Raw genomic sequence first — 18,981 nt, 5'->3', positions numbered from 1 at the left:
TAAAAGTATTTAAGTAATATTGAATACCTGAGGTTAAAAGTGGTATCTTGAGAAAAAAATAAAAATAAATAAATAAATAAATAAAATCAAACAGAGGGAAATATTTAGTAGTTTGGCTTCCACAATTTAGATTATTATGGTTGCAAATTCTTAAGAATAGAAGTAAACGTATCCTGTTTATTTTTAAAATGAAACACATGAAATAGTATTAAACATAATTTTTAATGTTTTTACTTACAGTGAGAAAACTAAAGCCATGCTAAATGAGATATTTTGCTTTAGGACAGTGAGGAAGCCACACCAGATTTTATGTGAATGAAAGGTGCAGCTGGCCAGTATCGCTACAAAATAAAGCAACAGTTTAAGGATGAATAGAGATTCTAAGAAACTTTTATTCAGTACATTTTTTTAAAAAAGGTTCAGTAAACAAATTGCCATTTTATGCTTCTTAATAGTGGAAAATTATCTTGCAGAAAATCATGTACAGTTCAAAACTCTTCTCAGCAGCAACTCCACAATTGCACTTAAGACTAATAGGCTATTCGCAATTGTAACTAAGCAAGATTTGTCCTTCTGTGCAATAAACGATTCCTTTCCTGACTGCAAAATATTTATCAAGATATTAACTTTTAAGTAAATGGAAAGGGACAATTTAAGCAAGCCTGTCAAACAGCTAAGATCAGTTCTCATTTATTTAAGGAAATTCAGTAACCTAATAATAAATCAAAGTGTTGCTCATGATGAATTTACTGGTGCTGGAACAATCCACATTAATATGGGGATAAAAGTATATCTCATAATTCTTATTTTTAATTGCTGATGCAAGCCAGGTTTCTTTTAAAGGTACTGTCTATAGGATGCATGCTCTGAACACAGTTTTTGAAAATACCACTTGAACTATATTTACATTATTCCTTAATAAAGATAATGGCTTAAATTTACTTAAAAATAGAATCTGTAGAGTTTAAAGCAAAGCTTTCTACCTGGTTATGAAACATACTGGACAATGACTTGTGAAATAAAGCATCCAAAGGTTATGCAACAATTTGAATGAAACAAGACTGGAAATTAAAGTAGCGATTTGCATCTGTGTGACACTCAGGTAAGGAGAAAGGGACAAAAGAAAGTATGAGGGAAATTAGATACTTTATTCGAAGTCCAGAAAGCTCAAGGACTTCCTGTCCATGTGCAAACAATGTTAAACTTGCAATTCTATTACAACCTGCAGACACATCAATGCTGATGCCCAGTAATACAGCCCAATGAATGCAAGGATTATTCAGTACATTGTTCAAAAATGACTGGGCTTCCTGGGAAACCGGATTGAAATTACAAATATTTTCTGATCTAGAAACTCCCTATGTTAAGGCAATAATCAAGAGCAGATATGAATGCTAAAAAACCTTTTGGGGAAAAAGTAAATGAACTAGTATGCTTAAACCACGCATGAAATTTTGGGGTTGTTGGTAAGCCTGAATATGCTTAGCCCCAGAAGGATTTTTTACAAGCTGGCTGAAAGAGTTATTGATACAAGCCAATTTAGCTGCCCCAGTTGTGCTGGCATCTGCCAGGAGGTTTCTTGCTAAATAAACTTCTTCTTCTCCCTTTCTGTGTACTGTGCTGGTGGGATGTGTAATTGTTTTTGTAATAAACAGGCTCCTTAAAACATCAAGAATTGCTTCTAATCTGAATTACCAAAGTTCCACTCTGGGAATATATATCCAGATTACACTATGTTACTTTTGAAGAGGAGACAGATGTTCATGGCTGTGAAACAGATATTTCAATATATTGTTTTATCTCGTGCAGTTTGCTACTCAGCCAGACTTCAGATACAAGGCAAAAGGCATATGGACAGCTTTTAACTCCTGATGAAAAAAGTATGCTTGCACAAGATTGGTGAAAGTAAGATCACTCACTGTATTTGCAGGAATGCAGAAATGAATAAATAAAAAATCCTTTTAGAATATTTTCTTTTGTATCTGAAAATTAAGGAATACAAATTTTCATTCATAATACAGTGGGTGTATTTCTGTATGTGATACCCACTATGCTATTGTCCTTGTTTAATTCCTAAAATAAGATTTAGAAGAAAAATGCAAACTGAAAACATGATTCAAGAAAGAAAAGAAGGAAAAACATAATTTATGTTCTAGCAGTCACTTCTCACATCATATCATGGCTGTGTTTTAGTTAAATGATCCACACATCAGACAGCAAATTAAGGAGCAAGACCTCTTGATGGACATAAACCAACCTTAATTCCTGTCTGCAACCTTTGTTCATGGGGTATGCTTGTGTGCACATGGTCATATAAATGTAGTGCAGGTGACTGATTTTTCCGTGTGAATACAACCTGTATGTTAGTGATCTGGAAACCTCTCGCAGACACCACCAAAGAACAAGGCCATTTGGTCACCTTCTTCAGTTGGGTCAGCTGAAGCTGAAATTGTAACAGGTCTGATAGAAAGGATGTTTTAATGGGATGGAGTGCAAACATCACTCTAGACCTGACATCATCTACTACAGGAGCAGCACTCTCATTAGGGGGAATGCTTGTTACTTTGATAATGTAGATAGAGCTTTCTAACGGTAGGAAAGCTTACTCCAAGTTGTTTAAAATAACGTTTAGGGATGTCCAATTAAGATACATAACAGTTTTCAAGACATGTTTCCATCTGGCAGAATGCCCAACCTCACTGATGTATTTTTACTCCAGGGTGAGGGGAACGTACCCAGTTAAAAAACTGCTGGTCTGTATATAGTCATACCAGACAATTGTCCCAGGGGCCTATGTGTATTGGTTATTATAAGAATCATATTGTAATGATCAGTCTTTTAGGACACACCTGTATAGCAAGGAGATATTTACCACCACTGCTACCATTCTCTGAATATGGCAAATGCCTGCCAATCACCCTGCTGGTAGGCAGGCACAAGTGGGTTGAGTCCTCAGAAGGCTGAAGGTTGGTTTGTCCCTCAGCAGTTTGCACTCTTAACAGAGATTTGTAGGAAGCTTGAACATTTATGTGCATTACTAAATCCGCTGTGATTCTTACAGAGCATTTACTTCAATAGTATTTTCTGATATAGAGAGCCGAAGATTAGCTAATATTGCCAACCATCTTAAATATGTTCTTTTTATTTCACAGGTTGTCTCCTCCATCTTGTATTGTAACCTAATAATGAGTAACTGACTGATAGGCTTTACACAATTTATGAAATTGTGATAACTATATCATGTCACCTCTTATTCATCTACCTCATAAACAGACCCAATCTCTCCACATGTAGCATTATTTCCTGGCCTCTGATCACTTGTCTGTAACTCCTTTCAGTTTATTGTATTTCTGCTCTCTGTTTTGTAAGAAGTGCTGACAGACAGTAAGCAAGATCAAAACTGAAGGCTGACTATTGATTTATAGGACCGTATGATAAATGTCTTCTATAAAGTGTCTTCTATTCCATCTCTTAATACTTCCTGAAAGACCATGGTTTTGTTGTTGGTCATTTTATTTTCATTTTTAACTTAATGGCTGCACAGTGAGCAGATGGCTTCATCTGAGCCACACAGACTAATGCTGTCTAGGTCTTTTTCCTGAACATTTACAGTTAATTTAGAACAGCCAAAAACTCCCACTGAAGTCAATGGGGAAAATAAATAAGAACTGCTAAGGAAGGCCAAGAAGCTGGCAGGATACTGCAAACTAACAGTCTTCAGTGCAGCTTGGAAAACAAAAAGGCAGATATTTTGTTCTGAGATACAGTCTTGTTAAAGTGATAGCACTAATAGCTTTCCTTAGGTAAAGCTGGTGGGGTGAGATACAGCTATCTATCTCCTGGAAGAAAGATGATGTAATTAAACTACTAAAAAATTATAAAAAGACTTCAAAATGATATTTTCCTCATTCCACAGATCACAAAGATTTAGGGCAAAATTTTCACAGCTGGGTATTTCAGTTTTTATTCTGTATTCACATGAACTGTTGGTGCTTAGTGTAACTGAGAAGCAGACCTTTATTTATGTGATTGTACAGAATCAGGATTCACTTCAGGTAATCAGCCTTTTAGGTCTATTCTACTGGGTCTAATAGTAATATTGGTCAGGGAAATGACTCATTACAAACGAGAGAAATGGCTGTTGCCATTGCTTGTCTCCTTCTGCAGAAAATCACACATGCAAGATATACAACAGTGGAGGTCACTTGACTCCATCAATGGAGAAAAATAGCAATTGGGGAGCAATGTTTCTGACTTACTTCTGAAACATGTGGTCTTGACTGTCTTTATACTCAACCAGATAAGCATAAGGCATCTACAATGTAGGTCTCTACAACTCTGCCCTGAATGAGTAAGAGGTAACAGTGTGTTGAGAACTCTAGACACCCACATCTCAGCATTGTGAACCACACACATAGCTGGAATTCCAGCAAGATAGCAGTAGTATTTCAGTAACTGATGCAGTCCTTATGGGAACTCACTCCAGAATTTGAGAGGAAGCCTATTAAACTAATTTTTTATGACATTCTGGTGTTTGGTCTCTCTGTTTCATTAGATTTCTCAAGAAATATTTATTTCTGTAATGCTTTTCTATGGCAATGTAAATCTATTTGAGAGTGATAAGTGGAATTTACATGTACTTAACATTTTGTTAAAGTAATCTAACCTGTGCACTTGAAATACTATTTTTGTGTATTACTGGTAGCTTTTGTTTTGCAGGTACAAACTGTAGTTGTTTTTTATAAAATAAATTTTTATAAAATAATTTTTTATAAAATAAATTTATTTTAAATTATAAAATAAATTTTTATAAAAATAAATTAGCTTTCAAAAAAAAAGTCATATTCTTTCTCTAGATAACACAATGAGATACTACAATAATTTACGCATATGGCCTTAAGTCCAACTGCTTACATGCACTATATGCTGGAACTAATATTTTTCTTTAAAATCCATCAAGGAAATTTAATCAAACCATGTTCAGTTTCTGACTCTGTTGAGAGAGTTGATGAATAACTTGATGGATTTACTTTTACAAGCTTGTATATTCATAGATAGTAATTTTATCCCCACTGTGGAGATTTTTGCTCTCAAAATACTTATTCTTCTACAGGAGTTTACATAAAGGAAAACAGAGAATTCCATGATCATCTGTACAGAGGTCAGTAAACGTATATAGGAACTATTGTTTGTCACATAGTAAGGAAGATTTTCTCAAGAAAATTAAGGCAAAGGTTACTTTGTCATTAAAGAGAAAAGATGCATTTCTTCTGGTTTCTTATATTGATATTGCTTGCTTGTGAGAAATCTTGTAAAATCTTGTAGATGTTATGTTAGTGACAGTCAGTGTCATATTCTTCAAAATGGACATATTTTCAGTGCCTTTGTCATCACCAACCACTTAACTAGAAATATCTATGTGGAAAAAAACAACACATCAACAATTTCAGACCAAGTGGGTGAAGGAAATTCCATTGATAATTAAGACATAAATGAACCAGTAGCATTTACATAGTAGTTCAGTGATGAGACCTGTAAATTACGAGGCGCAAAGCTGAAAGATCAGGAGGCTTACTGAGAAAGATTTGTTTAGTTCCTTTGGTCCTTTCTTGAGCAAGAACCTCAGGCAGGATTTTGTCCTTTACCTCACTTTTCTCTGATATATCAATACAGCTGTATTGTCTAAGATCAAGGTATTAATTTTTGTTAGGGAAGCCAATGACAGGTTAACAGTTTATGATAAGTGTAGGGCCCTTTGTTAATTGTCACCTTAGGGAACAAACCATATCCCCTCCCTAAAAGACTGTGTCATTATCCCTAATTATTTGCACATTTTGTAATATCTGCATTCAAGAAATAGAGAGTAAACTGAAACATGGATACAGGAGAAGCAAATATTTGCTTTGTTTAAAGTGATAGTATTCCCCAATGGCTAGTCTCAAACACATTGACTACTCCCTGTACTTTAGGCAAGACTCTCGTGTCTACCATAAAGCTCTCAATGCAAGATCATGATATTGAAAAGGGGGATAACCCAAATCAAACTCCCCACTCACCTCCAACTAAGGGTATATAAAATATGTCTTTTGGAATCCAGTGATGCGTTGTTTTGTTTTGTTTTCCATAGATTTTAGTAAAAATAGAATTGTGCCATAAAGAGAATGTGGAGAGTATTACTGGATTTTATAGATTAACCTTAAATGAGATTAATGAAAACATATCATTTCGCCATTACTTATTGTAAGTAAAGTTCTATCATTTAGTTGTCTTAACACCTTCACGGTTAGGAACAGGGTATTAAGGTTTGAAGTGGCATTGCAGCATTTTCTTTCAGGGATGTGCCTTTTGTCATTCTTTCCCATTAACTGTCCATCTGTGGCACCAATGTAAGTCTGGAAAATGCCAGTCTTCATACACTCTTTGCACAGTTGCTAGGCTAGCTGCTGCAATCATGGAAGGTCATGGTTACATGGCATATTCTAGCCTTTTCCAGATGTTCTTGCAAGCTGCTGTGATATCAGAAATGGGATCAAGCACATCCCTTTTTGCTCTTTCAAGGCTTCCCATGCACAAAGAAAGATGTCTGAGTGGAGTAGGAGGGAGCAAGGACAAGGCCTAGACTAGTATGGTAAAGAGGAAATAAAAGAGAAAATACAATAGCCTGGAGTACTGCTTTCAGTCCTTGGGTCCCCAGTACAAGAAAGACCTGTTAGAGCAGGTCCAGAACGGGGCCGTGAAAAAGATCAGAGGGCTGGAGCACCTCTCTACAAAGAAAAGTTAAGAGTTGGGATTGTTAAGCCTGGAAAAGAGAAGGCTCCATGAAGACCTTATTGCAACCTTTCAATATATAAAGTGGGCTTATAAGAAGGACAGAGAAAGACTTTTTACCAAGGCCTGTAGTTGCAGGACCAGGAGCAAGGGCTTTAAACTGAAAAGAGTGTAGATTTAGATTGGATGTCAGGAAATTCTTTATAATGAAGGTAGTGAAACACTGGAAAAGGTTGCCCAAAAAAACTTTTGTGGGTGTTCCATCTTTGGAAGAGTTCAAAGCCACACTGGGCAGGGCATTGAGTGGCCTTATCTATTGAAAGAGGTCCTTGCCCATGGCAGAGAGGTTGAACTAGGTGATCTTTAAAGGTCCCTTCCAACCCAAACCATTCAATAATTCTATGATTACAATGGGAAAAGGATCTGAAAGGTTAAACAGGAAGGACTCAGGGTAGGCTTTGACTGAACAAGTAGGGGAGCCTGGGATTCTGACTGAGGACAGAAATGATGTCTGAGGCTGAATACAGAATTCAGGAGCAGGACCAAGAAGAGCATCCCATCCACACAGCCTTAGAGGCTAAAACTGTATTGTCAGAACTAAAGGTTAGCATGGAATGAAGACGAGTGGAGATCCTGACAGAATTGCCTGACATTAGCTAAGCCTTGGATCTTGAGAAAAAATAACCTGTGTTCGGTGTTGCTAAATTACCTCAATATATACAGATCTGCATTAAGTCTATATGGGTTTGCAGTCAAACTAAGATGCTATTCTAATCTTGTTAAACTAGACTAACAGAGAGGTGCTGAGCTTTGGGTTTGTTTGTTTTGCTGTTAGTTCGTTTCTTTCTGCAACTTTTAAAGGGAATTAACACTTTTTGTTATTATCTGACAAGAAAAAAAAAAACATCTCCTCAAAGTGCAAGCATTTACGAGGACTCAGTGAAAGCAAGAGCCTGAAAAGCCTAGGAACACCTATAGTGCTTGCCTTGGAGCATGTGGTACACCCTGCATGATACTAACCATCTAGAGGACTGGTGTACCGCAGCACATACAGCGACACCCTGCAGTGTGGTTGCTTCCAATATTTATACAGCCTAGAAAATACAGAGACTCTAGGGGGAAATGATCACAGAATATAAATACTTTCTGGTAGAATAAGGAGCAATGGCCTGAAACAAAGAGAGGAAACATTTAGACTTGCTATTAGAAAAATGTCCTTAATGGGAAGAGCAATTGGGCAGAAGAGCAGATTACAAAGAGAAGAGATCAAGGAACTATCACTGCTGCTATTTAAGACTGCATTAGGTTGAGAATAATAGCAAAAGCCCCTATTACCTGTGAAAATTCATTATAAGTGCTTTGCTCTTGAAAATACTTGTAAAGGGTAGGATCTTTTTACTGCAATATACTGTTATTAAGTAATGTCTTTTCTCTCCTTTTTTTTTTTTTTTTTTTTTTTTTTTCAAAGCGGTGGATATAATATGTAATGGCTGCAATCAAATGAAATATCTAGGGAGAAAACCTAGAAAACTGAAAAAGTGCCTGAAGAGGTTCTGAAATTTTTTCACCAGAATGAAGATACAACATACATAATGACAGTATTCCTTGGCTGCTAGTTCTTGAAAACTTTTACATTAATACTAAGTAACAGGAACTGACCTACCTGGGAGAGCACAGACAGCTGTGGTGGGGGGATAGGATCTACAGCATCCAAATCCTGTGAAATCTTGCTCTTCCACTAGGCTGAAGCTTTGCAGCTCCAAGAACTGTTTGGTCAGTCATGCTAGATACATGGAGGAGTATTTTGCAAAAAAAGTCTAAATGCACTGTATCACGAAAGAATGTGTTCAACTCTGTCACTTAAAGAAGGCACACCCATAAAAGCTTTGTAATCTTAATAAATAGGTTTTCTTCTGTTTGTATGCAGCTTATTGCTTTTTGCATATGGCTTTATATTGAGTCAGATTCTCATTTGACCACTAACGTTAAATTATGACAACAGTAATAGTAAAAATACTATATACCTACATACCATTGACTTACAACAAACCAATGAAAACTAATGAGAACTAACTATATCATTTGAAACAAAGAGATACAAGCACAATATCCAGTGCAAGATGTTGCAAAAATAAGATCATTTTTTAATGTTTCTTTCTTTTCTATTTCTAATAGCAAGCAACATCTGGAATAAGTAACATTATCTAGTACCATGAAACACTGGAAACACTACACACCAAACCCGTCCCGTATTGAAAATAATGAATGCCTGTGGAAATGTTTTTGAGTTATAACCGAAAGGAAATGTTTATTCTTCTTAGCTACTCATTTACACTGTTAATATTAAAACTTAATCCAGCCTTGCACAAACTCCCCGAACCAAAAATAAATAGTCACTGACTGAGATAAATAATGTGGTGGCTGACTGAATGTATAAGCCAATAATGATATTGGGATGCTTCAAAGCCCCAGCAGATGTTATGGTTTGAAAAGAATGCTCACAAAAATACCTATCCTTTACAATGTATTTGTGTCCTTAAGAAGCATTTTATATCAATTAATAACCCTACAAGAATGGCTCAGGAAAAAAAAAAAAAAAGTCTTATGGAAGTTAATAAGCTGCTAAGGTAGTTCTTGAGCTCAGGATGTATTTTTCAAGAGTAAAGTTTCACGGCAGATATAATGAGAAAAAGTGCCTTATTTTCTTTTTCATTCATCATATCTATGATGGTACATGTGCTTGGTGTGACAAGCAGATGAAGTACAGGAGAATTTCACTTAACCTGCACCATCCACTAATCACCTGCATTCTTTGGCCTGAGCCGAACTATTTATTTTTATTATTTAGAAGTATATTTCAGGCACACATTGTATACAAGATTTTGTTGGTGCTTAGATTGTATGTTCAACTATACAGGCACAGCCAATAGTGCAAACCCACTGAGGATTTTAGCATCATCATACAAAAATAACCTTATTTCTGTGTCATGTAGTCCTTGAAGCTTAACTGGTTGAAGTGACAAAATTAATTTGTTCTTACCTAGACTGTCCAGATTTTTATTTTGAGGATTAGGGATTTTGAACAACATTTAAAAGATTTGCTGCATTACACAATGGCTTTGCCATAAAAAACTCAGTATGGGAAAGAGGAACAGCTGCAGAAGCATTTTAGTGAGCCTAGCATTGCCTCAATCAGACTCATTTCACTTTGTCAAAAACACTGATATTGTGGCTGAACTGCTTTTCATTTAGGTTTCTCAGAGCTCATAGATAGGGGCACTATCTCTTTTATTTTATTAATAGTAAAGACTTCAAAATATGTATCTAATTGTGAATCCAATTTTTCATCAAAACAATTTTGTCTGAGCATTTTTAATGAACCTAGTTTAGAACTGAGAACAAGCATATTTTCTGAGCTTCAGAAGAAGACTCAGGTATCATTTCCATATGATACTGACAAGAAAAATCCACACTTGTCAAGAAGAACCAAACCTTTCATCCAGCTTCTTCTTTCTTGCCTTTGCTTCATGTGCTATATTTATGGTTTTGTAATACTTTTTTTTTTTTAACTGATTTGCATTAAAAAAATCTCTACTCTTATATTAATAAAACCTTAGCTTAAAGAAGTGTGAGATTCTTATATTTCATCCAAAAAAAAAAAAAATCTTCTGCCTTTAATATCTTGAAGTTTTTCATTAGTGACAGGGAGAAACTGTAATCTTTGAGTGAATAAAGTGCAGGAGGTCTTTTTGGTGATGGATACTCAGAGAAGCCACACTCTGCAAGAAGAGCAGCAGCCTCAATATTTTTTCTTATACCAGTGAAAGTTCTAAGAACCTACTACAAAGAGATCAGCATTGTGCAGAAATCAACACAAAGGCAGAGCAATTGACCTAATATATTTGTCTTCTTTCTACTTTTTGTTGTTACTTTATGTTCTTGTTTCCTTATACTTTCTGTTGGGCCCTCGTGTGAAAACCACCAACATAAATGTGCCGTCAGTTTTATTCAATGCCAAATAATGAGTTGCTTAGAACCTGTTTTTAAGAGGTTGGTTTGTGTAAATGAAAGGCGAAGTCCTTTGTTTTCTCGCCCTTATTCAAGAGTGTGCAGCCTTGCACATTTCATCCAGCTCATGATTTCAAGACTCCCTGCCTTGGACAATCAGTAGTGTAAATTACAGTAACAGTCTTAACTAGTTGTCAAGAGAAGGAAATTTGGATAACTTCCTGTTTGTTCCTGCTCCAGTGGCAAATAGGATTGAGGTTATCTATGCTAAAGTGCTCCATGAATCTGAGGCATGAAATAAATGAAAATACCATTATCACCCATTTGGAAATGCAGGAAGATTTAGACAGAATAATTGCTGAAGCTGGAATTTAGCCAGGATGTCTAGGCTGAACATACTTCCTGCTGCAAGTACTACCATGGATCATTTCCTGACTGCATGTGTCCAGGACCTGATTTTTTGCTTGTGTTATAGCAAGCTGTCATCTCCTTTCAGTCTTGTCCTAAATTAAGAATGACATATTACATCCAAATCATAGACCTGCATTATCAACAGCTCATAGAACAGTCTTCAACATAATCAGTGCAAGTAATTTACCAGATAAAAGAATGTTAATAGCAAGTACAGTATAATTTATGTGGACACAAATTGTACCTATCTTTCAGAAGAAGAAAGGCACTGCTGTGCACAAAGAGTGGATCAAGAGCAAGGTCAAGTGTAAGCACTTCTGTTTAACATGCACAGCCTGAAAACAGCAGGCGGAGCTTTCAAAGACAGATGAAAATTATACCCAATAAAGTTATTATAAATAATTGCTGTTTTTCTCTCCTAGTGTGTTTCATATGAGAGAGGCCGTTATAAATGGAAGACCTATTCATTAAAAGGCATTTGATGAGGACCTTCTCATTTCAATAAGTTAGAGTTGAAAGTTTACAACTTATAGTACTACAAAGGAAATGGTCATTTCAGTTATCTAAGTGTCTTAGCTAGCATGTCTAGGTATGTATGAAAAATGCTTTTCCAGGGATTATTTTTTTTTTCTTGCATCTCATCCTGAATGTGAACAGAGGTGAAATTTTGCCTTTGGATTTAAGGAGTGTCCTCTCTTTCTGTAAGTGGCACAGCCTACAGTGTGCTATGAATAGGCTCAGCTGTGAGAAGTAAATATTTTCTTGATATGTACCAGAACATTTTATGTACATTATATGTACCAGAACATTTTATTAGTTGCACAAAAGATCACATTATGTCTAGATATTTTTTTCCCTTTTCCTCCTTATGTCTCTATCAGACATTTTGCAGAAAGATTAAAGCAAAACATTTAGAACTACCATGATTTCTCTTGATAGTATCTAAACATAAAGCTTTCACTCCCTTTCCAGAGAACCCACTCTTAACATCATAGGACATTCCCCAAATCCATCCCCTCAATGTTGCTGTTTAACCCTGGCATGCAGCTTAGTACCACACAGCATGTTCACTCTCCCCACGTGGGATGGTGGAAAGAATTGGAAAAGTGGAAGTGTGAGAACTCATGGGTTGAGACAAAGACAGTTTACTATGTAAAGCAAAAGCCACACGTGCAAGCAAACCAAAACAAGGAATTCAGTCACTACTTCCCATCAACAGGCAGGTATTAAGCCACTTCCAGGAAAGCAGGGCTCATCATACCTGATGGTTTCTTGGGAAGAAAAATGTCATCACTTGGAACATCCCCTGCTTCTTCCTTATTTATTCCAACTATCCACTGCTGAGCATGACATTATATGGCATGGAATATCTGGGTCAGTTATTTCTCTTCCCTCTGAATCTTGTTTTAATCTTGTTTCATCTGCTGGCTTGCTGCATCTTGTAACTAGAATTTTGATTATATCATTATTCTTACTAAATGTCATGGACTCTGACTCTATGCCTCTGTAGTCCAAGAAAGATCCTGGTGAGTTCAGTCTCAATGTATTTCAGACTCTGCATTATTTCTAACCAATGCACATTTCTAACAACAGATGTGATCACTGCCAGTTTTTGTGGATAACCTGTCTTGTCTGCTTTACAAAGTACATATTCCCATTCAGTCTTAACGCTCTTCACAACAACATTATCTACTTTAACAAATGCTGTGTTTGGCTACCAATTCTTCCAGATTTGGTTAAATTAAAACCAGCAAAGGAAACTGCAAACTGCAGGTTATTTGTGTTTGTAGATTGATCAGTCTTTATCCTGGTACTTCGGAGACCACAGCTGATGCTCTTCATCCAGTACTATTGAGGGCAACTCTGGTTTCAGTTTGTGTTGTTGAGGAAGCTGACTGTTTCTAGTTTTGAGAAAGAACAATTAACATCCTTTCCGCGCCCCCCCCCCCCCCACACACACACACTTTTTTTTTGGTACATTTACAGTGAATTCCCCAAGGAATGGGAAAATCTTTGCAAATTATACAAACAGATAAAACCCACTGTAATTATCTTCTGAATAGTAATGGAAAACAACCTCTAAGAGAGGGATAACGAGCTGAGCAGGAACAGACTGAAGTTCAATGCAATATGGGGAAGAAGCTAGAGGAAGGACCCAGGAGGAGACAACACATTGAAAATGATGAGCTGTGAAAATCATTTCTTCATCTCATGCTGAATTGATCTGAATGTAGCTGCCATTCCCAATAACACAAAAAGGGTGTGGTAGCAGTCATGAGGCTAGGAAGGTATAAAATTATGTGTCTTACATGGATAAGTATTTTAGACATACTATACAAAGAAAATCTGCAAGATTCAAACTGCTTGTTAGAGTGAAATAAGTATACAAAGAAATTATGTCTAGGTTTTACTAGTAACCAGACCTGTTGTTATCTACAATGACTGAGGGGAAGGGGGTTCCAGAAGTAGGTCTGAAGAAAACAAGAAACAAATTTGCTATGAGCCTGAGCTGGTGGCTGGGGCAGACACAAAGAGATGCCAGAGAAAGAGGAGATTGAAATTAATTTCTGATTTTTGAAAGATATACTATACAAAACACTAAGTATTTTGTCACTTATCATCTAGGAACTTTTTTCTTTATCCCCCTCTGTATAGCTCTCAGAACAAAGACCCCTAATCCAGCTTAAAGCTTTTGGATACTATTGTAACACAAACTGCAAAGCAAATCACATCTACTGAGTTTGATACCATCGATCACAACTCAAGTTTACGCTTGGGCCTTGTTTGTCCTTCCATGACCTTTTCAGAATCTCTGAAACAACACAAGATTTGTAATTAATCTATGGGTGCATTTTCTTTCAGTTGCAAGGAGTAGTTAAAGCAGCTGTATTTATTTATTTGAAAGATCAACAGTGTGGAATTTGTTAAAATAAATCCACAGAGAACACTCGAAAAATTTGTGTCCTTTCAAAGTGCTTGTGTGTTTTCTTGTTGATCTGCACCAGACATCATGCAAATATTGTATTGCCTAGTCTCAGGTTTTACAAGAACAGAAGTTGCTAATCCAGCTAAAAAGTTTTGAGACTAAAACTTTTTTTTTTTTTTTTGTCCAGTTACAACAAAAATAAAAAGATAAAAAATTGCATTACATTTAGATATATTATAAGGATGAGAAAGATTATCTCAGAAGCTAATTAGAAATTAAAAGGTATTGGATTTTGACGTACATTGAAGAAATATTTAACTTACATTAATTGTATTTTTTTTCCTTTCATTTATCAACAGTCACAATTAATAGCTTAAAGGAAGACATGACTGATACTTGTATCAGAAGTCACCAAAGTGTACATTTGTTTCCAAAACAATTTGATTTAAGTACTCTAGGATTTGCTTGATTTTTTAAAATCTTTCATTATTATTATTATTATTATTATTATTATCCCCATCTGTTGCCCAGTGAATTGGAGAAAACACCTTTTCAGCCAGACTTATTACTAACTGGAAGATACAGCTCTGGCATAACCCAAAATACAGCATATATGCAATTTTGCTGCTTTAACTTTAAGAGATTTTCCTGGTATTCTATTTTTATAGAAATATTGTGTAGAACACAGGTGAGGTGGCACACAGCTGGTGTGAAGCCTGTGCTGTGGGACCCACAGTTTGGTAAGGACGGGCTAAAAAGGAGGAAGAGATTTAGCAGTCCGTAAATCCTGCAGAGCTGCAGAGAGCTGACATTTACCAAAGAGAAGACCTTGAAGAAAGGTCTGAAAGAAATGTAACAGCTGGGAGCACAAATTAATTGACAAACACTGAATGCTGTGAATATTAAAAATACAATGTAGAGAAATAGAATTTTCTGTTTTGTGGTGATGTAGACAACACAGTAAGTAGTGTTTTGTTTCCATTACCTATTGTGCCTGAGTTTGGTTTGATAGCATGGTAATATTTTCTATGATTATTTTTACTTGCTGGTGCTTGTAAACTTAATGATTTTGTTATGTAGTGGCATTGCCTGTGGCCTCATTGTCTGCAGTAATCTTTTAAAACAAGGATCCTCTCAGAGAAAACAGTATCTCTAATTTTTTTCTTTCCTATAGCAAGACTACAATTTTGTTACTCCCTAATAATATGGATTTAAGATATGGAAGCACTATTAGAATTATTAAAACTGATAACTGTAGCTGTTTTAGCTCCCTCTTGTTTTGTATTTATTCTCCTCCTTCACTGACTGTGTAAGAAATTATTTGGTTTAAAATTTCTTGCTGCCTTTGGCTCTTCCTTTAAAGATAACAGGATTCTTCCCTGCACTCTGTGTTGCTGTACTAAGGTTTTGCAAGGGATTTTTTATGCCTCTAGATGTCTTGGACTAATCTGCAATTTCCTGAAAATTTGGAGGCAGATTCTGAGCTGGTTCATCAGTGATGAAAAATTCCACAATGAGGTTCTTTGCAGGATGGGGTGAGAAAATACCTAGTATAAAAATAATGTTTGTTTGTTTTCATAACTCTGTATGAACCTTCCTGAAACTCATTACTTTTGTTTTATATTCAACTGATTTTAGTAGCACATGATTAAATTTTAGATTTATGATTTTAGATTTATGATTTTAGATTTATGTTTTTAGATTTATGTTTTTAGATTTATGTTAGTGTAACTGATTTTAACATTTGGCTCTGAGAATGACAGTGTAGAATGAATTATCTTCAAACTGCCTTTCGTCTTCCCCTCTACCCCAGCCCAGACATGCAGAGGATTAGGAGGGAGGGAGCACTTAACCTTGAACATTTACAGCAGAAGTAGAATGGCAGTGAAAGTATAAATTATTATCAAATGCCCTCTGGGGACATCAGGCAGAACTATTTACAGATAGATTCTGCACCTGTAGCAGATCCATGCAACAAATGAAAATCAGTTCCCATACCTGCTCATTTCTAGTTAAACCAAGAGTTCACGAGATCCATAAATCATAGGTTCTGGACTGCTGCCACTTATACATGCAAAAAAGTTGCAAAAAGAAATATACATGCAAAAAGATGCAAAGAAGAAATATGGAAAGGATGATGTAGAAAGTTTATTTCAGAATGGTGTTATGATGATATTTAAGTGACAAATGTTATTTAGCCAGTATTTAATAATTAATATGAAAGAATTTATCTCCTGAAGTGATCTCTTTTCATTTTGCAATATAGTACCTGCCTTAGATGCCTGACTAGAAATATCCAGATCAAAAGCAGTTTAGTCTGTGACCCTTTAGGATTTCTAAATAGGGATGGATATACTATTTTCGAAATGCAGGCAGGTTTGTTATGGACATCCTGTGAAGTCCTTAGATATCATATACTAAAGTCTCAATTTTACATTAAAAAAAAAAAAAGGCAACAAAAAAAACCCTTTGATATAAATGTTAAGAATTTTCTCTAAAAATAGCAAAACAACCACCATAAAACAGGATTACATGAAAATCTAGAGGCAGAACTGAATGATGACAATTGCCACACAACCAAAGTATCTGATCTGAGGAGCTTTTAGCACTGCATGAAAATATTGATGCAGAAAAGTAGTGATCAAGCTTGATCAAGAAGCTGAGACAGAGATACGTTTCCACTAACTATCACAACTGCATATTTTAAACATATACTTGAAATAAGCAAAATTGCATGCATTTAAAATTATAAATGTTCATCTTTTTCATTCTTTGGCCTTTGATTTATTAAAAACTGTCATCTTCTTCTCTAATTAGCAATTTATCACAAGGGTGGTATCATCACAATTTGTTTATCACTACAGCAGCCAACCAAAAGAAGTTATGGAAATGCTTTGCTACCCTAGAGGTGTTCAATACACCACTGAACATGGCCTTGAGCAACCCGAGATCAAACTTGACTTCTCTGAACAGGGGCTTGATCTAGATGATATCTGGACATCCCTTCCAACCTAAATTACAATTCTATGGTTTTATCAATGTACTACCATCAACTTTACAATGATTATTGCAGTTACAGAGCTAGATAAATCTCTGCCCCCTTTTTGGTGTTTCTGAGTGTAATCCTTCAAATACCCACCAAAGTCTTGACACACCCAGCAGAGGGATTTTGCACTTCATTCCTATGAGCCCTGTGCCTCCACATCCTGTACAGCTGTTGTTCCTGCTCTCCTGCTACGGCTTTGCGTGTTCTAGTTTTGTTGGTGACTCCAGTAACCAGAAAATGTGGTTAAAGTCAAAATATTGCTTAGAAATATTTGCACTTGGCAAGCGATCATAAGCATTGCCAGTGCTTCATGATCTTCACTCTATAAGATCAGAGCATCCTTCAGTGTATTATCCGTGGTACAATATCCACTGTGTATTAAGGTGCCTCAATACTGACCATTCCCTTTTGTTCAGAGATAGAAGGACACTCAGAAACCACCTCTGCCTTTGTTAAATAGTCCCAAGCCAATAGGAAATCTCTTGGGACAAGGATGTGCTGGGTTCTGTGGCCCTCAGTGGTAGCTTCCACATCAGGGCCATGCCACGTGACTGGTAGTGGGGCTGCACTGGCAATGGCCTGCAGAATAACCTGAATTCATGCGAGAGGAAGCACAGTACCAGACTTCTGAGGGCCATATGGCTGACATGCTGGCCCTGTCCCACAAGATAGTATGACTTACATAGATTTTAATGTCCTTTGTAAACTACAGCTGAGACACCTCCTACGCTGTTCAGTTCTTTGAGGTATGTAGCTTGTAGTTTAGTTCTTTACCCCAAATTTTCATATGCAGATTTTATTTTCAGGTCACATCTATTTGTACTGTAAAAACGGTAACATTTCAGTCTGAAATATCTGGCTAGTCAGAGCAACTTTGGCATTGGGGAGTGCAACCTTCATCCATTCCTTGTCCTTGGATGCCAGTGCTGCTGCTACCACGCTGCACACTTCAGGTCCCAAACCAGGAGACTCAAGGCTTCAGCAGCACCGTTAACATCTTTTTGCCATTTGGTATCTTCAAAGCGATAAAAGGAAAAAACCCTGCATCCTACAAAACTTACTGCCACCTTTGACTTAAGTAATTTGCATAATCAGAGATTTGATGCCGAAGATCTTGGTCCAGCAAACAATGCCTATAGGCCCTGGCATTCTGTAAAATAGCTGAAGACTTTTGTCATTGGAGAAATGTTTGTTCCTATCCCTTCCCTTATTTATTTATTTGTTAATATTGAATATATGTTAAGAAATATATTTATTTCCCTTCTTTATACTTTTGCAGGAAGCCTGCATCTGTGATGGTGTTAGGCCTTTTGCCCCGCTGGCATCTGCTTTTATACCAAGCGATGACACCTTACAGTAGGTCTGAACTCACAATCTTCCAAATATTTATTTTTTTTCCTTCGGTGACTTGTGCATTGACCTTTCCCTTACGAGACCCCACAGGCTGCTTCCTTACCCCTGACTTTACGGAACGCCCGTTTCCGTGTCACAACACCTCTGCCCCGCAGAACCCGCCCCTGTCCGGCGGCAGAACACCACCACTGTCCATCCACTGCGCTTTTATCCGCTTCGGGGGGCGGCCCGAAGCCCGCCGCTGCCCACCCGGCCCCGGCCCCGGCCCCCGCCCCCTTGTTTACGCCGAGGGCCCCTCCCCGGCGCTGCCTTCTGCCGCCGTGCGCCGGCCGTGACGTCAGGGCCGGGCCGCACCCGGCGCGGCGGCGGCGGCGGGGCGCCCCAAGATGGCGGACCAGATCCCGCTGCAGCCGGTGCCGCGCCGCGCCCCGCGCCGGGCGGCCTATTACAGCAGCGCCTCGGCCGCGCG

General features: G+C 37.1%; 1 protein-coding gene across 2 annotated transcripts in view; it reads left to right on the top strand.

Annotated features, from left to right (window-relative positions):
• Positions 1-18,836: 18,836 nt before the first annotated feature.
• The window catches only part of ATP9B (ATPase phospholipid transporting 9B (putative)), a 175,543-nt gene continuing 175,398 nt past the window's right edge, over positions 18,837-18,981 (top strand). For both annotated transcript variants that reach the window (XM_035316839.1, XM_035316838.1), the window contains exon 1: positions 18,837-18,981. In XM_035316839.1, the coding sequence (XP_035172730.1) occupies positions 18,899-18,981 (83 nt within the window). In that variant the 5' untranslated portion in view covers positions 18,837-18,898.

Source organism: Oxyura jamaicensis, chromosome 2 (assembly GCF_011077185.1).
Source record: "Oxyura jamaicensis isolate SHBP4307 breed ruddy duck chromosome 2, BPBGC_Ojam_1.0, whole genome shotgun sequence".
In the NCBI taxonomy this organism is placed as follows: domain Eukaryota; kingdom Metazoa; phylum Chordata; class Aves; order Anseriformes; family Anatidae; genus Oxyura; species Oxyura jamaicensis.
Note: the sequence above shows the minus strand (reverse complement) of the source record. Positions and strands in the feature narration are given on the sequence as shown.